The sequence below is a fragment of the Acinonyx jubatus genome, chromosome C1 (genome assembly GCF_027475565.1).
Source record: "Acinonyx jubatus isolate Ajub_Pintada_27869175 chromosome C1, VMU_Ajub_asm_v1.0, whole genome shotgun sequence".
Lineage (NCBI taxonomy): Eukaryota > Metazoa > Chordata > Mammalia > Carnivora > Felidae > Acinonyx > Acinonyx jubatus.
Genome location: NC_069381.1, coordinates 105086248 through 105112681, shown reverse-complemented (window position 1 = coordinate 105112681; position 26434 = coordinate 105086248). Strand labels below are relative to the sequence as shown.

At 43.9% G+C, this 26434-nt stretch overlaps 2 protein-coding genes across 7 annotated transcripts; both read left to right on the top strand.

Annotated features, from left to right (window-relative positions):
- Positions 1–4576: 4576 nt before the first annotated feature.
- On the top strand, positions 4577–11858 carry LOC106989441 (filaggrin-2-like). 6 transcript variants are annotated; one of them, XM_027056127.2, is made up of 4 exons: positions 4577–4689; positions 5675–5834; positions 6635–8675; positions 8793–11858. In XM_027056127.2, the coding sequence occupies exons 2-4, from the start codon at positions 5697–5699 to the stop codon at positions 11843–11845; spliced, it is 5232 nt and encodes a 1743-aa protein (XP_026911928.2). In that variant the 5' UTR covers positions 4577–4689; positions 5675–5696; the 3' UTR covers positions 11846–11858. The 6 variants fall into 6 exon arrangements, with proteins under 6 accessions (XP_026911928.2, XP_053070803.1, XP_053070802.1 ...); XM_053214828.1 differs by having other exon boundaries at positions 6635–9867; positions 10318–11858; XM_053214827.1 differs by having other exon boundaries at positions 6635–10942; positions 11168–11858.
- Positions 11859–12400: 542 nt separating this feature from the next.
- LOC113598290 (fibrous sheath CABYR-binding protein-like) lies at positions 12401–18082 on the top strand. The gene is made up of 2 exons (XM_053214829.1): positions 12401–12516; positions 12742–18082. Exon 2 carries the CDS (start codon positions 12776–12778, stop codon positions 14735–14737), a length of 1962 nt encoding a protein of 653 aa, XP_053070804.1. The 5' UTR covers positions 12401–12516; positions 12742–12775; the 3' UTR covers positions 14738–18082.
- Positions 18083–26434: the final 8352 nt, after the last annotated feature.

Genomic DNA, 26434 nt, shown 5'->3' with positions numbered 1-26434 from the left:
AGGCAGCCTAAAATACAATTTTTGTCAATTTCTTCTAACCAGAAGGCATGAAAGATCAGTCATATTGGATATTCTAGAGCAAGTCTGTCCCTAGCTAAACTTTATGGATGATTTAGGGATGGATAGATGCCTATTCACATCTATATATTTGTGTGTGCACGTGCACATGTATGCACAATGCATCCTGGGAAATCCTAAACAGCAAAATAGTTTTTCAAACAGGAGAGTACCAAATCACTGAAAGAGAGTGATAGAAAATTCCAGTCTCATAAATAATCCTAAACCATTGTAATTTCCTTGAAGACATACATAAATATTCAGCAGTTTTCCTGATAGCCAAAGCCCTAAGCCAAGCCTCAAAGTTGATCTAGCTTTATTATACTGTTGCACATAATCTTGGACTGCCTTACCACTGAAAGCATATTCCCACAAACAAAAGGGTAATGGGAGCATAGAAAAGTCCTCGGAAAATGTTTGCTGAAGTAAAATGAATTGCTGAGAACCGCTGGACTGAAGAAATTAGTCTGGTTACTTTAAATTCATTCACACTTAACAACAGACTCTCTTTTTTAAACTTTATCAGTTATTCTCTTTATTTACCAAACTTGGTTCCAAAGTCTTATAAATTATTCCCAAATCAAATTCATGCTTAAAATGCCAACATTTTCACCTACTAAATAATATTTAAAAGGATGCACTGCTCTAAATGCTCTGAAGGAGGAGCTCTCCCAACATTCTAGGCACTACTTACAGCCTTTCAGGGAACTTACTTTTGGTAGGTTTTCTAGGCTGTTTTAAGAAAAAAACCAGCAGTCTTACTTAATAATCATACCTTTCAGATTGTCCAAATACAAATTCTAGATCATCTAGTGAATCTGAGCATTCCAGTAGTAATCCAAGTCCCTCCCCTTTCAAGTCAAGTTTATATAGCCAGGAAGTTTCCAAATCCATAATGTCATTACAGGTTATTGATATTGTGGCTGCAAGGACCATTTAGGCATCTGAGACACAGAAATGGTCTTCAGAAATGGCCCCGAGTAGATTTCAACAAGCATCTAGAGGTCCCAGGTGGTACATCTCAGTTAAATCTGGACAGAAGCTGCTGAAGCCTCCTATTCCAGACTGACAGCCTGGGTGTGGTTGTCGGTAGGCATCTCTTTGTGAGATTGCTGCTCCAGCACATGGGTCTTGAGATATCAGCAAAATTCGGGAAAATAAGAAAGGAATCTGGGAGTGGGGGCACTCTCAGCTAATGAAGCTAGTGGTTCCACCTTCCCCATGGACTCTTCATAATAGAAATGTAAAACTCCTTTGAAGGCTGGGTTCCAATCATTCAACCCCACTGGCCTCTGATTTCATTTAGGAAGAGAGGCTACCAGAAGGGAAGAGAGTTAAGAATCATATCCAGGAACCATCACCCCCAAATGCTATCAATAACCTTCTACCAATCAGATTAACCTTGAGAATAAGAAGGAAAAGAAAAGAAAATATGTTAAATTCCTATCAGGTCCTCCTCATTATCCCACAGTGAAGAATCAGAGACGGAGATTTAGAAACTTGCCCAAAATATTACAGGGAGTATGTTGGAGCTTGTGGTAAAGAAACAGTCTGTCTTACTGCAAAGTCAACATTCTTCCTACCACACCATACCAAGAGCCACTTTTAGAGAGGCATTTAATATGTATCGGTGTCCCCTAGAGCAGCTCTTGGGTATCAGCTCTAAGGTGAGTTCATTAAGAAACCCCAAAATCAGGGCTACTAAGAGTGCCAGTGCAGAGAAAATGCTTAGTTGTTACGACAGGCACAGCCCCACTCAGGCCCCAAGGCAAGTCCTTAGGAATTCCATTTGAACAGGAAGCCAAAGCAGAACTACTCTAACTTAAAGAAGCACCCCCCACCCTTGTACAGGATGAGCTGTGGAAACAAAATTCAGCTGACATTCAGTGAAGAAAACCAAAAGCTATCACTTTCACAGATGCAATTACAGTTATTTTTAATATTCCAAGTTACTGCTTCTGCCTCAAGACAATCCCGTCGCCAATAATGCACAAGTTTCACCAAATGGGCCCAAAATCTAAGAGAGCCCAGAGCAGTATAAATGTGGAATAAGCAGAGGGTGATAAGATTAGTAGAATAGGGCAGGAAAGAGGCTCAGACCCAGAGAATTGGTGTAGCAGAGACCACATTCTAGCTCCAGGCTCCAGAGTTCTGTTTCACTGGACCAAGCTGCCTTTCAGAACCCAGGCAGGCCAAAGTCTTTGCAGGTGTCATCCAATGGATCCTTAGAGACCATAATTCCTTTCCAAACAGTGGGGCTCTGGTAGGACTCTAGCTGTTCCCCAGAATTGTGACTAAAATGGTGTGACATGAGTCCACTTGCACTCTGACACGAACACCCTCCTTCTGATTAGTATAGAGGGAAAACTGGAGGACTGGTGAGCAAACTTACTTAAGGACACAGACATCACAACAAACCTGACTTAGGTGCACAACTCTGTGACTATACTAAAAATCACTGAATTGTACAACTTAAAAGGCTAATTTTTATGGTGTGTTAATTATATCTCAATAAAATTGTTATTTTTTTAAGAAAAAGAATCATGATTTGTCATGCTTTTGACAAAGTAGTATTTCTGCCTTTAAAGGCCTAGTTTTGGCTCCTAATTTAATTTATCTAACATGATTGAGTGCCTCCTACATGTAATAAATCTTAAGCAATCTCCACCAGTGAGGTCAGTGTTTTGTAGTGTTTACCACTATAAAAGTTGGGAAACTGAGGCTCAAAAGATTAGGTAACTGCCCAAGGAACACAGCCAAGAAAAGACAGAGCTGAGATTGGAGCTCAAATCTTTCTGACTTCTGAGTCTATTCTTCCCGTTATTATGCTAAACAAGTCAGAAAAGGAAGAGACACCTGAATACACAGAACACACAGAAGCAAGCAATGGAACTGGCTTCAAAGTTCTAAATTGGAGCTGCTATGCAAGGATGGCTTTAAAACCTGTCTTGGTACAGAGTCTGGGGTCTGAAAGTTGTCCTGAAATAGCGGTTATCACAACAAAAAAAAGCACATTTCCAAAAGATGCCTACCATTGAAAATGACCACGATATCCAAGAGACAGCACAACTTTCTGTGTGGCCATTTTGGTTCTGGGCTCCCTGGCTATGAGATCAATGGATATATCTCAGTAGTATAACCATTATTTTGTGAACAGGCACCCATTCTAAGTATTTACTAAGTTCTAGGCACTGTCTAGATGGTGCGGTGAATAATGTAAGACAGCTTCGCAGGAGGGGCACCCAGATAGAAATCGACCCCTCCCCCACATATGTGGTACAGATGTGGTTAAGCACCCAGCTTTCACACTGGACAGCATGGGTTTCTATCCCAGTGCTGCCACTTACTAGCTGTGATTTTGGACAAATTATTAAATTTCTCTGTGCTTTCCTTATCTGTAAAATGAGAATGGTGGAGTTACTGTAAAGAATAAATAGGTAAGTATGTAAAGCTAGCACGTGTAGCTGCTGTCTTTAGCAGCAGCAGCAGCAGCAGCAGAAGCAGCAGTATCACGTGCTGACAAAGTGCAGAAAAGCTGCCTCTCCATGCCTAACACAACTTTCTGATTATTTTCACTTCCCTAAAGTATTATATTTGATAGACTATGTATACAAATGATATTCTTCCAAAGGTCTAGGCCCAAAGCTGCCAAATAACCAATGGATAGCAGGATGCTAGAAAAATATCCCAAGAAGAAAACTCACTCTAGATTTGTCCGTGAATAGTTCTTGAAACATTACTTTTGTGTATAGCGTATTAACATAACTTTTATAGCTTAGAAAAGAGCCTTCGGGGAGCCAGAGAATATGTTTCTTGTCTTCCTGGCTGGCAGCACTTCTTATATCACTCTTTCATATTTTTTGTGCTTGGGTAGGCCTGATGCTCCTAAAACAGTGCATCATTTTCCATATAATAGGTATATGTGATAGATACACAAAAGTAAGCCAGCATAATGGTTAAGAGAATGGTTATAATAAGGTAGCTACAGGCCCAAACCCTGGTTCCTCCACCTACAGGCTGTGTGACCTTGAAGAGGACTCATGCTCCCTGAGTGATTGCTCTTGGAATGAACAATAAAATATCATAGAAATGTTATAAAGATCAAATAAAATGATACATAAAAAGTATTCAGCACAATATCTAGCACATAGTAAACTCAATAAATGGTAGGTATTATTAATGCCAAAAGGTATGAATTAGGTAAGCCTAATGGCCTATATTCATTTTCAAGTGAATATACATTTATTGCACACCCGCCAAGTATCTTACACATTGCTATTTATTGTGGGTACTAGATAAAGGGAATGAACCACACATTCCCTTGTTTAGTCCTCTAAAACACAGTCTATTTTTCACAAGTGCATGACGCTAAAAAAAGTGTTCCGTAACATGTCCTCATACTGAAAGCTGGGCCAGCACCATCCTTTCTGCAATCATATCAAAGATAAGAATGAGAAGTAGGAAGATAAACATGGACAGAGGAGGGGTTAGATTTGATTAGAAATGAATCAGTCCATCCCACAGAGGGCAGCACCCACACATTTTTAGTTATATAAGGGCCACTATCTCAATCCACTGGTCACCCTGCAAGCTGCATCAAGCTTTATCCTACGTGTTCCTTTGGTGAACCAGGTGAGAGAAAATTCATCCAGCTATACTGATGAATATTTGGTTGATTGTTATCCACAGCAGAAATCCAGGAGTAAGAGCTAAGCCAGAGTTAATATATATTTGGCCTTTTCATTTTTGTCTCTTTTTCTTTTCTTTTAATTTTTTGATTAGTTTACTTTATCCTGGGGTCTTTTTAGAATAAATCTGTTGTTGTCAAGATGAATAATGCAAGAAATTTGCCTTCTTCTAGGCCATTCCACATTCTCTTCCCAGTCTTTTGCATGACATTTTTTTTCTGGATTGCCCAGCTCAAATAGGGCGGAGGTCAGCCCTGGTGTAGAGTCCCTTCCCTGTTTAATGTAAGTCCTTGGGGCTCCAAGATCAAATCATCTACTAGTCAAACTACTGCCTGCATTGCTGAGTCTTTCTTTCTGGTTACTGAAAAAGAACAGTGTTTGGTCAAGGCTGAGATTAGGATAGTACTTGAGCTCTGATAAGGGCTATCTCATGCTTCTGTAGCACCATTTTCTATTTGCTGAAGGCCTTAGTAGTCCTGTTTAGCTTCTGGTGGCCAGAGGAGAAGTAGGTATGATAGAAGGTCTGTCACTTTTAACTCAAGAGAACCAGTGAAACTAACCAGAGAGACTGGGACAATACATCTGAGTGGTTCTGGAAACTTTAGAAGCTCCAGGACAACATTCAGAACACCAAAGTACACAAAGTGTAGAGACATTATGTAAGGAATATATTCACCCAGGACATGGAGATCTGAGTGCTTATCCCAGTTCAGCCAGTAACATGCCATGACAATCTTAGCAAAGTAACTCAAAGTTAACAAAGTTAGTTATTACTGTGTTGACAGATCCTCAACCCTTCCTTATTTGTTGTATTTGTCAAGTGTAAGAGACTTGAAAAACTAGAATGATTATTATTAAAGTTAGAATTACTTATAAATTTTTTTAAAAAGAAAATGAATAATAGGGTCTTTTGTTTCTTTTATCTTCAGGTACACTTAAACTTGCAAAAAGATGACCGACCTCTTAAGAAGTGTTGTCACAGTCATTGATGTTTTCTACAAATATACCAACCAAGATGGGGAGTGTGGCACACTGAGCAAGGATGAGCTAAAGGAACTTCTAGAGAAAGAGTTCCGTCCAATTCTGAAGGTGAGAACCATCTACCAAGATTGCTAGGGTCCTATCCATTCTCTGTTATGTGAACAAAGAGTAGCTAAAAACTGCACAGTCTCAGTAGTCTTTGGGCAAACTATGAGTGGTACTTCTTGGGCACATCAGAAAGTCTGTTGGAGCAGAATTTATTTTTATAAAGGTGATTTTTTCCCTCATTTTCCTGTTTACCCCCCACCATATAGACCTTCAGACTTTTTCATGCTCCCAGGTCTCCCCTTATGAAAAATAACAGAAAATAAATTTGTGCTAAAATATGAGTTAAAAGAAGAAAAAGTATAAAGAGGGAAATGTCTACAAAGAGATCTAAGTAGCCAGAATTACTTAAAATTATAAACAAAAAACAAGCATTTTTTCCCATTTACTTGGGAAGGACTCAGCTAATAACTTTAAAATTATAGATTCTAACAAAGAATATATTAGCATGTAATATTTAAAATTTATGTAAAACTAAAATATACCAGGTACTAAACTTGATTTATTCAATTCCTTCTTGTATATACCTGAGTACCTAGTCCCCTACCTTAGGTCCTTGAATTGTATTCTGTTGGAGAACCCAATAGTTTTTTTCTATTACCTCTTCTCACCTGCTGGATCCTAATTATTAGGCTGCTTTAGCTTAAAGTAACCCTTGACTGGATTAAAAATACCTATTGTCAAACATCCACAATTCCACAGCTCTGTTTGAATATTTTATTTTATTTTTTCTACTTGAATATTTTAGCTGACTATGTGGGCTAAGCTGACCAGGTCTCCTTTGGTATGTCACTTGTATACAGAACCCAGATGATCCAGACACAGTGGATGTCATCATGCACATGCTAGATCGAGATCATGACCGAAGACTGGACTTTACTGAGTTTCTTCTGATGGTATTCAAGCTGGCTATGGCCTGCAACAAGGTTCTCAGCAAAGAATACTGCAAAGCTTCAGGGTCAAAGAAGCATAGGCGTGGTCACCGACACCATAAGGAAGAAAGTGAAACAGAAGAGGATGAAGAAGATGCACCAGAACAGAAATCAGGTTACAGGCATTCAAATTGGAGGGAGGGAGAGGAGTATGGTTATGGTTCTGAGGGTTTGAGGCGAAGTGTGAAACACAGACATGGGTCAAATTCCAGGAGGCTGGGAAGGCAAGGTGGTTTATCTAGCTCAGAGAACCAAGAGAAATCTGAGAAAAGACACCGTGGGTCTGGTCACTCATGGAATAGTGACAAAGAAAGACATGGTTCCAGCTCTGGAGAGCTGGGGGATAGAAGAAACAAGTCACATGTTGGCCCCACCAGGGAATCTGGGAAGGAATATGAATCAGAATCTGGATCTGGGTCAAAGAGTGAGAGGAAGAAAAGTCATGGTGGTCTGTCACATAGACTGGATGCTGGTGGGCATGAATCAAACTCTACTCAGTCAAGAAATAGTGGAGGACAAAAGCTTGGGTCTAGCTCTAAAGGTTCAGAAGACAGTGGAAGACAAAGCTATGGATGTGGTTCCAGCAATTCGGGTGGGTGTGGAAGTCCACAAAATACTTCTAGTTCCTGTCAGGAAGGTAGATTTGGAGGGCAAGGAAATCAATCTAGCTGCACTCAGTCAGGTTATCAAACAGGAAGTAGTGGAAGACAAGATCGTGGATGTATCTCGGGAGGTCAGTCCTCTGGATGTGGTCAACATGAGCCTAGCTTCTGTAGTCAGTCTTCTAGTCAAAGAGGATACGGATCTAGAGCATGTGGTCAGACACAGAACTGTGGAAGACAACAGAAAACAGGTTCAAGTCAGTCCTCTTGCTGTGAACAATATGGGTCTGGAACAAGTCAGTCTTCTAGTTATGGTCAACATGGATCTGGTACTTGTGGACACTTTTCAAACTCTCATCAAAAAGGGTCTGGTTCAAAGGAATTTTCTAAATGTGGACAACATGGATCTGGCTCATGTCAGTCCTCTGGCTTTGGACATGGCTCTGGCTCATGCCAGTCCTCTGGCTTTGAACAACATGGGTCTGGCTCATGTCAGACCTCTGGCTTTGGACAACATGGGTCAGGATCAGGTCAATCCTCTGGTTTTGGACAACATGGGTCAAGCTCAGGACAATCCTCTGGCTTTGGTCAGCATGGGTCTAGTTCAGGACCATCCTCTGGCTTTGGCCACCATGGATCCAGCTCAGGTCAGTCCCCTGGCTTTGGTCAGTATGGGTCTGGATCAAGTCAGTCCTCCAGCTTTGGCCAACATGGGTCTGGCTCAGGTCAATCCTCTGGTTTTGGCCAACATGGGTTTGGCTCAGGTCAATCCTCTGGTTTTGGCCAGCATGGATCCAGCTCAGGTCAGTCCTCTGGCTTTGGTCAGTATGGGTCTGGATCAAGTCAGTCCTCCAGCTTTGGCCAACATGGGTCTGGCTCAGGTCAATCCTCTGGCTTTGGACAACATGGGTTTGGCTCAGGTCAATCCTCTGGTTTTGGCCAGCATGGGTCTGGCTCAAGCCAATCCTCTGGCTTTGGACAACATGAGTCTGGCTCAGGTCAGTCCTCTGGTTTTGGACAACATGGCTCTGGTTCAGGCCAGTCCTTTGGCTTTGGCCAGCAAGGGTCTGGCTCAAGCCAGTCCTCTGGCTTTGGACAACATGGGACTGGCTCAGGTCAGTCCTCTAGTTTTGGACAACATGGCTCTGGCTCAGGTCAGTCCTCTGGTTGTGGACAACATGGCTCTGGCTCAAGCCAGTCCTCTGGCTTTAGACAACATGGGTCTGGCTCAGGTCAGTCCTCTAGTTTTGGACAACATGGGTCTAGCTCAAGACAGTCCTCTGGCTTTGGCCAGCATGGGTCTGGTTCAGGTCAGACCTCTGGCTATGGACAACATGGATCCAGCTCAGGTCAGTCTTCTGGCTTTGGCCAATATGGGTCTGGCTCAGGTCATTCCTCTAGTTTTGGACAGCATGGGTCTGGCTCAGGCGAATCCTCTGGCTTTGGTCAACATGGGTCTGGCTCAAGTCAGTCCTCTGCCTTTGAACAACAAGGGTCTGGTGCAGGTCCATTTTCTAGCTCTGGACAACATGGGTCTGGAACAGGTCAATCCTCAGGCTCTGGACATGGATCTAGCTCACATCAGTCCCCTAGCTTTGGGACTGGCTCAGGTCATTCTTCTGGCTTTGGACAACATGAGTCTAGATCAGGTCAGTCTAGCTGTGGTCAACATTGTTCCACTTCAGTGCAATCCTCCAATTTTGGCCAAGGATCCTGCTCAGGAAAGTCCTCTAACCCTGATCAACATGCTAGCACAAGTCAGTCTTCTACTTATGATCAACATGGGTTTAGCTCAGGGGAATCTTCTGGATATGAACAACATGAATCTAGGGTAAGGGGAAAAGAAAGCTCTTGCACTAGTTCAGGAAAAGAGGGTCCAAAACATGGAAGACCCATATCAGATTCAGCCCACACTCAGATAAGAGAAACAGGCCCAAAGAAAACTACTCAGAGGGATAATGAGAGAAACAAGAGACACAGTACAACAGCAAAAAAGACTGAAGATCATGACAGCATTCATGGACATAGCCAACAAAGGCAAGGATCAAGTCAGGAAAGAAGGACTTCTACAACACAGGACACGAAACATAACCACAAAAATGACAGTCAAGCCCAGACAGATAAATGGGAGACATATTCAGCAACTACCCGGGAGCATTATGAAAATGACCATGAAAAATCAGGAGGAATTCCCACAGGTAAAAATGAAAGATCTACTCACAGACAGGCAGGAGACAACACAAGACATGCCCATTCCGGCCATGGACAGGCCACCAGGACAGAACCAAGTAGGACCCGAAAAACGGGATCTGGCAGCAGTGAGTCCAGTGACAGGGGAAGGCTTTCAGGAGTCCCACAGACACAGACAGGGTCCCCTCATGGCCATGCTGGATCTCAACATGGAGAGTCGAGATCTACCCAGGAAGGAAGACAGACAATTACTCACAGACAGGCAGAAGACACCACTAGACATACCCAGTCTGGGCATGGACAAGCCACCAGGTCAGAATCCAGTAGGACTGGAAGAAGAGAATCCAGTGTCAGTGAGTCCAGTGACAATGAACGGCACTCAGGAATCCCACAGACACAGGCAGGATCCCCTCATGGCCACCCTGGATTCCAACAGGGAGAGTCAGGATCCACCCATGAAGGAAGATGGGAAACTACTCACAGAAAGCAAGGAGACACCACTAGCCAACCTCATTCTGGTCACGGACAGGCCACCAGGACAGAAGCTAGCAGGACCCAAAGAAGCAGATCCAGTGCCAGTGAATCAAGTGACAGGGAAAGGCACTCAGGACTCCCACAGACACACACAGAGTCCCCTCATGGCCAGGCTGGATCTGAACATGGAGAGTCGGGATCCACCCGGGAAGGAAGACAGGGAACTACTCACAGACAGGCAGGCGACACCACTAGACATACCCAGTCCACTCATGGACAAGCCACCAGGTCAGAATCCAGTAGGACCGGGAGAAGAGAATCCAGTGTCAGTGAGTCCAGTGACAGTGAAAGGCACTCAGGAGTCCCACAGACACAGGCAGGGTCCCCTCATGGCCACCCTCCATTCCAACAGGGAGAGTCAGGATCCACACTGAAAGGGAGACAGGGAACAACTCACAGACAGCAAAGAGACACCACTAGACATACACTGTCTGGTCATGGACAGGCCACCAGGACAGAATCCAGTAGGACAGGAAGAACAGGATCTAGGAGCAGTGAGTCCAGGGACAGGGGAAGGCCTTCAGGAGTCCCACAGACACAGGCCGGGTCCCCTTATGGCCATGCTGGATCTCAACATGGAGAGTCGGGATCCACCTGGGAAGGAAGACAGGGTACTACTCACAGACAGGCAAGAGACACCACTAGACATACACAGTCCACTCATGGACAAGCCACCAGGCCAGAATCCAGTAGGACCGGGAGAAGAGAATCCAGTGTCAGTGAGTCCAGTGACAGTGAAAGGCACTCAGGAGTCCCACAGACACAGGCAGGGTCCCCTCATGGCCACCCTGGACTCCAACAGGGAGAGTCAGGATCCACACTGAAAGGGAGACAGGGAACAACTCACAGACAGGTAGGAGACTCCACTAGACATACCCAGTCTGGTCATGGACAAGCCACCAGGTCACAATCCAGTAGGACTGGGAGAAGAGAATCCAGTGTCAGTGAGTCCAGTGACAGTGAAAGGCACTCAGGAGTCCCACAGACACAGGCAGGGTCCCCTCAGGGCCATGCTGGATCTCAACATGGAGAGTCGGGATCCACCCGGGAAGGAAGACAGGGAACTACTCACAGACAGGCAGGAGACACCACTAGACATACCCAGTCCACTCATGGACAAGCCACCAGGTCAGAATCCAGTAGGACCGGGAGAAGAGAATCCAGTGTCAGTGAGTCCAGTGACAGTGAAAGGCACTCAGGAGTCCCACAGACACAGGCAGGGTCCCCTCATGGCCACCCTGGACTCCAACAGGGAGAGTCAGGATCCACACTGAAAGGGAGACAGGGAACAACTCACAGACAGGTAGGAGACTCCACTAGACATACCCAGTCTGGTCATGGACAAGCCACCAGGTCACAATCCAGTAGGACTGGGAGAAGAGAATCCAGTGTCAGTGAGTCCAGTGACAGTGAAAGGCACTCAGGAGTCCCACAGACACAGGCAGGGTCCCCTCAGGGCCATGCTGGATCTCAACATGGAGAGTCGGGATCCACCCGGGAAGGAAGACAGGGAACTACTCACAGACAGGCAGGAGACACCACTAGACATACCCAGTCCACTCATGGACAAGCCACCAGGCCAGAATCCAGTAGGACCGGGAGAAGAGAATCCAGTGTCAGTGAGTCCAGTGACAGTGAAAGGCACTCAGGAGTCCCACAGACACAGGCAGGGTCCCCTCATGGCCACCCTGGACTCAACAGGGAGAGTCAGGATCCACACGGAAAGGAGGACAGGGAACAACTCACAGACAGGTAGGAGACTCCACTAGACATACCCATTCTGGTCATGGACAAGCCACCAGGTCACAATCCAGTAGGACTGGAAGAAGAGAATCCAGTGTCAGTGAGTCCAGTGACAGTGAAAGGCACTCAGGAGTCCCACAGACACAGGCAGGGTCCCCTCATGGCCATGCTGGATCTCAACATGGAGAGTCGGGATCCACCCGGGAAGGAAGACAGGGAACTACTCACAGACAGGCAGGAGACACCACTAGACATACCCAGTCCACTCATGGACAAGCCACCAGGCCAGAATCCAGTAGGACCGGGAGAAGAGAATCCAGTGTCAGTGAGTCCAGTGACAGTGAAAGGCACTCAGGAGTCCCACAGACACAGGCAGGGTCCCCTCAGGGCCATGCTGGATTTCAACATGGAGAGTTGGGATCCACCCGGGAAGGAAGACAGGGAACTACTCACAGACAGGCAGGAGACACCACTAGACATACCCAGTCCACTCATGGACAAGCCACCAGGTCAGAATCCAGTAGGACCGGGAGAAGAGAATCCAGTGTCAGTGAGTCCAGTGACAGTGAAAGGCACTCAGGAGTCCCACAGACACAGGCAGGGTCCCCTCATGGCCACCCTGGACTCCAACAGGGAGAGTCAGGATCCACACTGAAAGGGAGACAGGGAACAACTCACAGACAGGTAGGAGACTCCACTAGACATACCCAGTCTGGTCATGGACAAGCCACCAGGTCACAATCCAGTAGGACTGGGAGAAGAGAATCCAGTGTCAGTGAGTCCAGTGACAGTGAAAGGCACTCAGGAGTCCCACAGACACAGGCAGGGTCCCCTCAGGGCCATGCTGGATCTCAACATGGAGAGTCGGGATCCACCCGGGAAGGAAGACAGGGAACTACTCACAGACAGGCAGGAGACACCACTAGACATACCCAGTCCACTCATGGACAAGCCACCAGGCCAGAATCCAGTAGGACCGGGAGAAGAGAATCCAGTGTCAGTGAGTCCAGTGACAGTGAAAGGCACTCAGGAGTCCCACAGACACAGGCAGGGTCCCCTCAGGGCCATGCTGGATCTCAACATGGAGAGTCGGGATCCACCCGGGAAGGAGGACCAGAAACTACTCACAGACAGCAAGGACACACCACTAGACAAGCTCATTCTGGTCTTGGACAGGCCACCAGGACAGAATCTAGCAGGACCCAAAGAAGCAGATCCAGTGCCAGTGAATCGAGTGACAGGGAAAGGCACTCAGGAGTCCCACAGACACACACAGAGTCCCCTCATGGCCAGGCTGGATCTGAACATGGAGAGTCAGGATCCACCCGGGAAGGAAGACAGGGAACTACTCACAGACAGGCAGGAGACACCACTAGACATACCCAGTCCACTCATGGACAAGCCACCAGGCCAGAATCCAGTAGGACCGGGAGAAGAGAATCCAGTGTCAGTGAGTCCAGTGACAGTGAAAGGCACTCAGGAGTCCCAAAGACACAGGCAGGGTCCCCTCAGGGCCATGCTGGATCTCAACATGGAGAGTCGGGATCCACCCGGGAAGGAAGACAGGGAACTACTCACAGACAGGCAGGAGACACCACTAGACATACCCAGTCCACTCATGGACAAGCCACCAGGTCAGAATCCAGTAGGACTGGGAGACGAGAATCCAGTGTCAGTGTGTCCAGTGACAGTGAAAGGCACTCAGGAGTCCCACAGACACAGGCAGGGTCCCCTCATGGCCACCCTGGATCTCAACATGGAGAGTCGGGATCCACCCGGGAAGGAAGACCAGAAACTACTCACAGACAGCAAGGACACACCACTAGACAAGCTCATTCTGGTCACGGACAGGCCACCAGGACAGAAGCTAGCAGGACCCAAAGAAGCAGATCCAGTGCCAGTGAATCGAGTGACAGGGAAAGACACTCAGGACTCCCACAGACACACACAGAGTCCCCTCATGGCCAGGCTGGATCTGAACATGGAGAGTCGGGATCCACCCGGGAAGGAAGACAGGGAACTACTCACAGACAGGCAGGCGACACCACTAGACATACCCAGTCCACTCATGGACAAGCCACCAGGTCAGAATCCAGTAGGACCGGGAGAAGAGAATCCAGTGTCAGTGAGTCCAGTGACAGTGAAAGGCACTCAGGAGTCCCACAGACACAGGCAGGGTCCCCTCAGGGCCATGCTGGATCTCAACATGGAGAGTCGGGATCCACCCGGGAAGGAAGACAGGGAACTACTCACAGACAGGCAGGAGACACCACTAGACATACCCAGTCCACTCATGGACAAGCCACCAGGCCAGAATCCAGTAGGACCGGGAGAAGAGAATCCAGTGTCAGTGAGTCCAGTGACAGTGAAAGGCACTCAGGAGTCCCACAGACACAGGCAGGGTCCCCTCAGGGCCATGCTGGATCTCAACATGGAGAGTCGGGATCCACCCGGGAAGGAGGACCAGAAACTACTCACAGACAGCAAGGACACACCACTAGACAAGCTCATTCTGGTCTTGGACAGGCCACCAGGACAGAATCTAGCAGGACCCAAAGAAGCAGATCCAGTGCCAGTGAATCGAGTGACAGGGAAAGGCACTCAGGACTCCCACAGACACACACAGAGTCCCCTCATGGCCAGGCTGGATCTGAACATGGAGAGTCGGGATCCACCCGGGAAGGAAGACAGGGAACTACTCACAGACAGGCAGGCGACACCACTAGACATACACAGTCCACTCATGGACAAGCCACCAGGTCAGAATCCAGTAGGACTGGGAGACGAGAATCCAGTGTCAGTGAGTCCAGTGACAGTGAAAGGCACTCAGGAGTCCCACAGACACAGGCAGGGTCCCCTCATGGCCACCCTCCATTCCAACAGGGAGAGTCAGGATCCACACTGAAAGGGAGACAGGGAACAACTCACAGACAGGTAGAAGACTCCACTAGACATGCCCAGTCTGGTCATGGACAGGCCACCAGGACAGAATCCAGCAGGGCCCGAAGAACGGGATCTAGCATCAGTGAGTCCAGTGACACGGAAACGCACTCAGGAGTCCCACAGACAAACACAGGATCCGCTCATGGCCATGCCGGATCTCAACATGGAGTGTTGGGATCCTCCCATGAAGGAAGGCAGGGAACTACTCACAGACAGGCAGGAGACACCACTAGACATACCCAGTCCACTCATGGACAAGCCACCAGGACACAATCCAGTAGTACCCAAAAAACGGGATCTAGCAGCAGTGAGTCCAGTGACAGGGGAAGGCTTTCAGGAGTCCCACAGACACAGGCAGGGTCCCCTCATGGCCATGCTGGATCTCAACATGGAGAGTCGGGATCCACCCGGGAAGGAAGACAGGAAACTACTCACAGACAGGCAAGAGACACCACTAGACATACCCAGTCCACTCATGGACAGGCCACCAGGTCAGAATCCAGTAGGACTGGGAGACGAGAATCCAGTGTCAGTGAGTCCAGTGACAATGAAAGGCACTCAGGAGTCCCACAGACACGGGCAGGGTCCCCTCATGGCCACCCTGGATTCCAACAGGGAGAGTCAGCATCCACCCATGAAGGAAGACAGGAAACTACTCACGGACAGCAAGTAGACACCACCAGACATACACTGTCTGGTCATGCACAGGCCACCAGGACAGAATCCAATAGGACGGGAAGAACAGGATCTAGGAGCAGTGAGTCCAGGGACAGGGGAAGGCCTTCAGGAGTCCCACAGACACAGGCAGGGTCCCCTCGTGGCCATGCTGGATCTCAACATGGAGAGTCGGGATCCACCTGGGAAGGAAGACAGGGAACTACTCACAGACAGTCAAGAGACACCACTAGACATTCCCAGTCCACTCATGGACAAGCCACCAGGTCAGAATCCAGTAAGACTGGAAGAAGAGAATCCAGCATCAATGAGTCCAGTGAAAGGCCTTCAGGAGTCCCACAGACACACACAGCGTCCCCTCATGGCCATGCTGGATCTCAACTTATAGAGTCAACATCTTCCCATGAAGGTAGACTGGGAACTACTCGCCCACAGACAGGAGACACCACTGGACCTGCCCAGTCTGGTCATGGACAAGCCACCAGCGCTGAATCCAGGTGGACTGGAAGAAAGGGATCTAGTGTGAGTGAGTCCAGCGACACTGAAAGGCACTCAGGTGTGTCACAAGGACACTCAGTTTCTAGTCATAGGCATTTTGGTTCTATCCCCCAAAACACAGTTAGTAATACAACCAGAAGACATGGTTCTAGTACTGAAGAGTCAGGAGATAGTTCTAAACATTCCATAATTGAACAAGGGAAGACTTCAATTCATAAGCAACCTAGTTCCAGAAGATCAGGAGTACAGGCATCCTCCCATAGACATGTTGGAGACAAATCTACATTCTCAGGTTCAGCTCAGGGGCACACCACATCTTCTCGTGGACAGTTAGGAATTGGCACAACAGAACAAGGTGGATCCAGCCATACACAGTTGCATGATACTCATAGACACACCAGTGATAGCATAAGTAAGCATTCACATAGCAGTCATCACCAATCTAGAGTAAGTCATTCTCAGTCACAGCTTAGTGGAAGACAAAGACATGGATCAGATCAAGGATGGAAACATGGCAGTTATGGAAGTGCTGAATATGATTATGGGCAGTCTGGGTATGGACCCTCTGGGGGCAGCAGAACAAGCAGCCACAATTCTAGCCCTTTGAGGTCAACAGAGAGAGCTGCAAACAATCAAGTGTCTACACATGGACAATTAATTTCTGGTTATGACCATACAGGATCAAAAGCAACTGAAATAACAGAAAGACAAGGTTCAAGTCATGGACAATCAGTTGATTCCCATAATCAGTCTGCATCCAGTGTAACTAGAAGGCAGGGATCTAGTCATGGGCATTCAGTAGTAAGTCATGAACCATCAAGTGACACTCATATTCAATCTGGAAGGTGGCAGTCAAGCAACCATTCTATATTCAGCCATGGAAAATCTATATCAGCTCATTGCCATTCAAAATCTGGTTCAACTCTTAGGCAGGGATCCCATAGTGATAATAAAGGGAATTCCAAAGATTGGGGGAAACAGATTCATGAATCATCAGGATCTACTCATGGACAGTCGGAGTTCAATAATATAAGTATGCATGAATCCAGCCAGGAGCATTTGGGAGATACATCTTCTCATGAGCAGATAAGATCCAGCACAAGTTTAGTAAGACAAGAATCAAGTAATAGGCAATCAGTAGACATCCAGGGTCAATCTGGATTCAGCACCAATGAAAGACAAGTATATAACCATGACCAATCAAGTGACAGCTATGAGCAGTCAAGTGATAGCAGAAGCAGGAGGCAAGGGTTCATTTCTAGTCACTCTCTTAATAGACAAGACCCTACAGGAAGTGAAAAATATGGGTATAGACATTCATCAAGCAGTAAAACCATATGGAGTGGGGAAAAACAAAAGCAAGGGCCCACATCAAGTTTGTTAGGAAGCATCATTATATATAGTCAGGATGTGGACAACATGCATACAAGAAACTCTGAGGCTAGAGGTTGCCATAAAAGGGAGAGAACAGAATCAGGTTCCTTTTACTTAGAAGGTAACACTCCACTCTATGAATATGTCCAAGAACAAAGGTATTATTACTTTGAATAATTTGAAACCAACAGAAAACAAACTAGCTCAAATAAGAACCCAAAAAAGAAATGAGACATACAACACGGAATTAAGATACATGATCTTTTCTTTTGGTAGGGGGGTATATAGCTGTCCTTTTATTTAACTGTAGCACTGTACTCTATTTCTTTTGTTTGGTGCAAGGTTTTTGTAAGGCTCCACAATCACTAAGCTCTTTGGTTAGAAAACAATGAATGGAAGAAGTAAATAGCATTTGGAACTATATTCAAAACTATATGACAAAGTCATTTGGGTGCTTTAGGATAAAATGAGCATTTTTTAAAAATTTCTCAGACTCAGATCATGGACTTTCCAGATTTTATTTTAATTGACCACTGACAAACCTATCCAGGGAGCTAAGAAACATGATTTTGGAGCCAAAATTTCTCCAATAATACTGTAACACACTCCATGTTCTGAACAAAGAATGTTATAGTAGGTGATGAGTCAGAATATTTGCATCTTTTGTGCCACCACTGGAACTAGATACTACTATTTTTGAATTTATTGTCATGATCTCCTATATTGCATAAAATTGTCAATAAATTTTACATCAAGGTAAGGTTTCTCTTCTCTTTTATCCTCACAAACACAAATACAGCTCCCTGTCCCGGGGACAGATGCACATTTCATTCCTCTGCCTCTGGGCACCCAGATGTAAGTGAAGCATCAAGACACCAATAACAAAGAGTCCAGAAAAGGTGAAACTCAACTACATCTAGTCCTCTCCTCAATCTAATCATTATCCAAAGCATTTATAGGAAGAGATGGTTTGTACTGAGAAGTCAGATGTTTTAGTTAATCATGATCATTACAACAACCATTGTCAAACATGACTTGAGAAACCTAAACTCTGGAAATAAGAGGTATGCACCATAGACTCTCTCTGATAAATACACTAATTGAAATCCCTCCCCCATCAATGCAGGCTAATGGGAGGGGAGGCTAATGGAGTCCTGAAGTTTCCAAATGAAAAAAAAAACCAACAATAAAAAATATACTCTTGCCTAGGAGGAAAACAATACATACATTTATTATGAACAGCAAAATATGTAAAAAGGAATAGAAAAATATATACAAAAGATACTAACCTCAGTAGAAAGTTTACTATAAAATCTAAAGAAAATGTTCAGAATACTATAACTCATAAGGACTTTAAACATCATCCCCACAATTTACAGACTGAAAGAAAATAATCCAAGCAAGACTTATTTAATCTAACCAAAAAGAATGACAATGCCCTAAATCAGAATCTGGTATACCATCATTCTCTCCTCCCCCAAAAAACTGAAGCTACTTCTTCCACCTCCACTTTTGAAATTCAAACTGAAGTGAAATTCATCAGTGGGTGTCCCTATTGGGGGCAGAAGTTATATGAAAAACAAAACATGGGCTCTGTTTTCTTATTATACTCAGAATATATTCTATCTAGTTTTTAATATTTTAAGCAAGATGATATAAATTTTGACCACCGTGCTATGTGGTCAACAGAACATTAGTTATATTAGTTTATTAGTGAAAGAAAATAAGATACTTAATGTACTATTAATGTACACAGAAAAAAAATAACTGAGTCTATGATAGTTAATCCTAAATAATAATGAATTCATACATTCACCATTCATTCACTAAGTAAATACTAATTATCAGAGCATCATTAGAAATTTAAATATTGGTGGGTGCCTGGGTGGCTCAGTCGGTTAAGCATCTGACTTCAGCTGAGGTCATGATCTCATGGTTTGTGAGTTCCAGCCCCGTAACAGGCTCTGTGCTAACAGGTCAGAGCCTGGAGCCTGCTTCTGATTCTGTGTCTCCCTCTCTCTCTGCCCCTCCCCTGCTCATGTTCTGCCTCCCTGTGTCTCTCAAAAATAAATAAACATTAAAAAATAAGAAGAAATTTAAATATTGGTAGAGGGAGCATAGAGGATGGAGTAATGGGAGGACCCTATGCTTACCTGTCCCTCAAGACAGCTAGACAAATATCAAATTATTGTGATATAACACCCAAGAAATAGATCTGAGGACTGACAGACAGCTAGATAAATATCAAAGTATTGTGATATAATACCCAAGAAATAAATCTGAGGTCTGACAGAACAAACTGCAAACCAGAAGGAGAGAAGAGGTCATATCATGGAAGGTAGGAGGTGTGGAGATGTGATTTGGGGGAAAAAAGAGGGGAGGGGAGGGATCCCTGATCATGGAGAGGTGGGGAGGGAGGGAGGGAGGGGGAGAGAGAAAGAGAGAGAGAGAGAGAGAGAGAGAGAGAGAGAGAGAGAGAGAGAGAGAAGCACACAGGGATCACACAAGGAAAACACTTCCCCAAAGCCATTGACTGGGAAGATGAGAGGGGCTGATTATCAAGAGTTTTTACAACCAGCGGAGCTCAAAGACTGGAATTATAGAAGTCTGCACTGTGGCTGGTGTGGAACTCAGTGGGCGCTGCAGTGTTCCTCTGGAGAAGGAGGGCAAAGGCCTGGGAGCAGACACTGCAATTTGAGGATACCCTGGGATGCACAGGAAAAGATGGATCACCCTTCTTGGAGTGCATCTGGGAGAGCTGATACTGTCTCTGAGGGGACAAAAGAGTCAGTGGGTAACATTGTATCCCCCGCCCCTTAGTGTAGGTGGCAGACACACCTGCTGAGGGCAGCTAACCTGGATATAGGCTTTTGTTGCACTTTAATCTAAACTCCAAGCTCCTGCATGTTGATGCTACTGACCTTCTGAGACAAACCAGCACCAACCCCAGTGAGGTGAGATCCACCCCCAGGGGTTTACTGCAGGACCATACCATGCCAATTTCCTAAAGTCTGGAGTTTTGAAACTCAGCTGGCCTGCCTGGGATAAAACACAGGTGCACTGCACAGCTGGGTGGACACAGAGACACAGAAAGAGTGAGAGGAGAGATATGAGGGAGGCCTGGAACACACAAGGGGAGATTGTTTGCTCTTCTAGGAGGGCTTCCCAGACAGTGGCAAATGTGAACTCCCTTGTCTGGGGACGAGAGAGAGAGAGCTGGCACCATTGTTCTCCCCCACCCATCAGCATGGACTGACTTCAGTGAGCAACACATTGCCCACAGTGAAGGCTTGAGATGCTTAGACCAACCCCACCTCACAGAGCTCTGCAGGTGCTTCTTTTCTAGGGCAAGTGTGCCTGAGAACCAGAGCAATGGGCCCCTTCCCCAGAAGAACAGCACCCCCCACCCCATGCACCAAGTCCACTGACCACAGACTGCCAAAAGGCTTCAGCTCTAGGGGAATAAGCACCAAGCCTCTTTTAACAAGCAGACAAAAGCACTCCTAGTTAAAACTTGCCGCTTTCTGGAAAAGGTCCAGATAATCCCCATTTCAGGTAAGGAGAAACTCCCAGAGGACTGACCTGAGGGAAACACAGCAGCAAAGTGCAAACAGCATACACCAGAGACACATACTGAAGAACCAGTCCTTGGATACTATATGACATCTTCTGAATAAAGCCATTACTCTCAGAAGCAGGAAACACAGCAGGCTTTCCTAACACAGAGAAGAATATAGAGACCTAGACAAAATGCCAAGATGGAAGTATTCATCCCAAAGGAAGTAACAAGAAAGGGTCACAACCAAGGATCTAACCACAACAGATATAAGTAATATGCCTGATTCAGAATTTAAAACAACAATCATAAGGATACCAGCAGGGCTTGAGAAAAGTATAGGAGACACAAGGGAGTACCTTACCATAGAGATAAAAGACTTAAAAACTAGTCAGGCTGAAATACAAACTGCTAAAACTGATATGCAAAATGGACTGAAAATAATGACCACAAGGAAAGAAGAAGACAAATGAATAAGTGATAGAGAAGATAAAATTAAGGAAAATAATGAAGCTAAAAACAAGAGAAAAAGAAAAATATTGGGTCATGAAGGTAGACTCAGGGAACTCAGCCACTTCATAAAACATAGTAACATCTGTATTATAGGAAGAGTCCCAGAAGAAGAATAGAGGGGAAATGGGGTAGAATGTTTATTTGAGCTCAAAACTTCCCTACTCTGGGAAAGAAATCAGACATCCAAATCCAGGAGGCACAGAGAACTCCCATCAAAATCAACAAAAGCAGGCCAACAACAAATCATATCATAGTAAAAATTGCAAAATATAGAGATAAGGAAAAAAATCATAAATGTAGCAAGGGAAAAGAAATACCAAACTTACAAGGTAAGACAAACAAGGTTAGCAGCAGATCTCTCCAAAGAAACTTGGCAGGCCAGAAGGGAGTGGCATGACGTATTCAACAAGTTGAATGGGAAAAATATGCAGCCAAGAATACTCTATCCAGCAAGGCTACCATTCAGCACAGAAGGTGAGATAAAGAGTTTTCCAGATAAACAAACGCTAAAGGAGTTCATTACCAGTATTTTCCAGATAAACAAACACTAAAGGAGTTCATTACCAGTAAATGAGCCCTGCAAGAAATACTAAAGAGGATTATTTGAATGGGAAGGAAAGGACCAAAAGTTACAGATTATAAAGGATTATAAAAAAATTATAAAAGATTATAGAAAATTTCCAGAAACAATGACAAAACATGTAGTAAAATAAAATGTCATTCAATAAAATAATATGTATCATTCATATCTATCAATAATCATTGTGATATAAATTGACAAAATGCTCCATTCAAAAGATATAGGGTGTTAGAATGGATTAAAACAAAAACAAAAACAAACAAACAAAAAACAAGAGCCATCTATATGCTGCATACAGGAGACTCATTTTATACCTAAAGACATCTGTAGATTGAAAGTCAAGAGGATGAGAACCATTTATCCCGTTAGTGGACATCAAAACAAAACCAGAGTAGCCTTACTTATATCAGACAATAAGATTTTAAAACAAAGACTGTAATAAGAGATGAAGAAGGGCACTATATCATAATACAGAGGTCTATCCAACAAGATCTAACAATTATATATTTATGCCATCAACTTGGGAGCAACCAAATATAAAAAACAATTAATAATAAACATAAGGAACTCATTGGTAATAATACAATAATAGAAGGGGACTTTAACACACCACTAAAAGCAATGGACAGATTATCTAAGCAGAAAATCAATAAATAAGGAAACAATGGCTTTGAATGACATATTGGACCAGGTGGACTTAAGAAATATATTCAAAACATTTCAACCTAAAGCAGTAGAATACACATTCTTTTTGAGTGCACATGGAACATTCTCCAGAACAGATCACATACTGGGTCACAAATCAGGCCTCAACAAATACAAAAATACTGAGGTCACACCATGCATATTTTTCAACCACAATGCTACAATTTGAAGTCAACCACATGAAAAACTTTTGAAAGGCAAGGACTACAAGGAGGTTAAAAAACATCCTACTAAAGAAGGAATTAGTTAACCAGGAAATTAAAGAAGAAATTTAAAAATACATGAAAACAAATAAAAATAGAAATATAATGATCCAAAACCTTTGGAATGCAGCAGAAGCAGTAATAAGCAGTAATAAGAAGGAAGCACATAGCAAAACAGGCCTATCTCAAGAAGCAAGAAAACTCTCAAAAACACAACCTAACATACAACTAAAGGAGTTAGAAAAAGAACAAATGAAGCCTAAAGCCAGCAGAAGAAGGGAAATAATAAAGATTAGAGCAGAAATAAATGATATAAGAAAAAAATACATCAATAAAACCTACAGCTAGTTCTTTGAAAGAATTAATAAAATTGATAAACCCCTAGCAAAACTTATCAAAAAGAGAAAGGACCCAAATAAATAAAATCACAAATGCAAAAGATCATAACCAACACCACAGAAATACAAACAATTATAAGAGGATATTATGAAAATTACATGCCAACGAATTGGGCAGTCTGAAATAAATGGATAAATTCCTAAAAACATTAACTACGAAATCTGACACAGGAACAAATAGAAAATATGGAATGACTGATAACTAGCAAACAAATTGAATAAGTAATCAAAATTCTCCCAAAAAATAAAAGTCCAGTGCCAGATGGCTTCCCAGGGGAATTCTATCAGACATTTAAAGATACCTATTCTTCTCAAACTGTTCCAAAAAACAGAAATGGAAGGAAAACTTCCAAAGTCATTCTCTGAAGCTAGCATCACCTTGATTCCAAAACCAGACAAACATCCCACTAAAAAAGAGAATTACAGGCCAATATCCCTGATGAACATGGATGTAAAAATTCTCCACAAAATACTAGCAAAATGATCCCAAAGTGCATTAAAAGAAATTCACCACAAGCAAGCGGGATTTATTCCGGGGCTGCAAGGATGGTTCAATATTCACAAATTAATGTGTTATACCACATTAATGTAAGGATCAGAACTACATGATCCTCTCAATAGACGCAGAAAAAGCATTTGACAAAGTCCATTTGACAGCATCCAATTCTGATTAAAAATAAAAAATAAAAAAAATTTAAAAACCTCAACAAAGTAGGGATAGATGGAATTTACCTCAACATCATAAAGCCCATATATGAAAGACCCATAGCTAATATCATCCTCAATGGGGGAAAACTGAAAGCTTTTCCTCTACAGTGAAGAACAAGACAGGGATGTCCACTCTCACCATTATTACTTTAGTACTAGAAGACTTAGGAGAGTTAAGATGGCAGAGGAGCAGGGAGACCCTAAGCTTGTCCCATCCCTCCAACACTACTAAATAGTAATCAAATCATTCTGAACAGGCAAGAAATCAATTACAGGTCTGAGAGAACAAAACCGCAAGTCTGCAAGTAAAAAAGTGACCACCTTCCGGAAAACAGGAGGTGCAGAGATATGATTTGGGGGAGACAAAGCTGTGGTTACAGCAGCAGAGAGGGAACCTGTTTATGGAAGCTACCGCAGAGTATTATAAGCAGCAGATAGCAAAATCTGAACTTTTAGCAGTCTACTATAGTGGGAGATGTGCCTGGCTCAAAGGTGCTTAGGTGGCAAAGTGGGGAGGAATCCCAGGAATGACATCATGGTCTGAGGATCCCCTGGGTTGAAAGAAGGATGGGTGGTGCCAATGTGCTACACTGTTTCAGGCATAGGGGAAGGTTACTGGGACTGAAGGTAGCAAGCAGGGGTTCCGGCTTTCTGCTATGTTTTGACATAAATTCTGAACAGCTGTGAGGTCATGGGATCACTTTCCTTGGCAAAAGGCACAGTGAGACCCTCCCCCAGAGGAACAGAGTGCATCTCTGGAGTGGAAGTCCCTAAAATTTATTTATATATATATATATATATATATATATATATATATATATATATTACATTTTTTCAATGCTTATTTTGCAGAGAGAGAGCACGCACACTGGTAGGGAAGGGGTGGGGGGGAGGCACAGAGGATCTGAAGCGAGGTCTGTTATGACAGCAGATAACCTGATGTGAAGCTCTAACTCATAAACTGTGATATCATGACCTGAGCCAAAGTCAGAAACTTAACTGACTGAGCCACCCAGGCACCCATATACATATATATATATATGTATGTATTTTTTTTAACTTAAAAACTTTTTTGTTTGTTCATTTTAATTTTATTTTATTTTACATTATTTTTATTTTTGGATCTAGATTTTTTTAACAAGCAGACCAAAACACGCCCAGGACCTAGCTTGGTTTTTTTGTTTGTTTCATTTTTGGTTTTTTTTTAGGGAGGTTTTTTGGTTTTGCTCTTTGTTACTTGTTTTTTCTTTTCTTTTCTGGACAAAATGACAAGGAGAAGAGGAAGTAGGACTCACGGCCAGGGATTTAATCAATACAAATATAAGTAAGATATCTGAACTAGAATTTAAAATAACAACTATAAAGTGGTGCCTGGGTGGCTCAATCGGTTAAGCAGTGGACTTCAGCTCAGGTCATGATCTCACGGTTTGTGAGTTCAAGCCCCATGTTAGGCTCTATGCTGACAGCTCAGAGCCTAGAGCCTGCTTCAGATTCTGTGTCTCCCTCTCTCAATGCCCCTCCCCTGCTCACACTCTGTTTCTCTCTCTCTCAAAAATAAACATTAAAAAAAATTTTAAATAACAATTATAAGGATACTAGCTGGCCTTGACAGAGGCAGTGAAGATAAAAGAGAATCCCTTTCGATGTCCACTCTTGCCACTGCTATTCAACATAGTACTGGAAGTCTTAGCCTCTGCAATCAGACAACACAAAGAAATAAAAGGCATCCAAATCAGCCAGGAGGAGGTCAAACTTTCACTCTTCACAGATGACATGACACTGTATATGGAAAACCCAAAAGATTCCACCAAAAAAACTGTCAGAATTAATTCATGAATTTAGCAAAGTTTCAGGATATAAAATCAACACAGAGAAATTGGTTGCGTTCCTATACACCAACAATGAAGTGACAGAAAGAGAAATCAAGGAATCAATCCCATTTACAGTTGCACCAAAAACCATAAAATACCTAGGAATAAATCTAACCAAAGAGGTGAAAAATCTATACACTGACAACTATAGAAAGTTTATGAAAGAAATTGAAGAAGACACAAAGAAATGGAAAAAGATTCCATGCTCCTGGATAGGAAGAACAAATATTGTTAAAATGTCGATACTACCCAAAGCAATCTACATATTCAGTGCAATCCCTATCAAAATAACACCAGCATAACACTCTCCAGTTCCATCCACATTGCTACAAAAGGCCATGAGACTCTTAAAAACTGAGAATTGAGGGTTGATGGGGGGTGAGAGGGAGGCGAGTGTGGGTGATGGGTATTGAGGAGGGCACCTTTTGGGATAAGCACTGGGTGTTGTATGGAAACCAATTTGAAAATAAATTTCATTTAAAAAAAAAAAAACAAAATAGCACCAGCATTATTCACAGAGCTAGAACAAATAATCCTAAAATTTGTATGGAACCAGAAAAGAGCCCGAATAGCCAAAG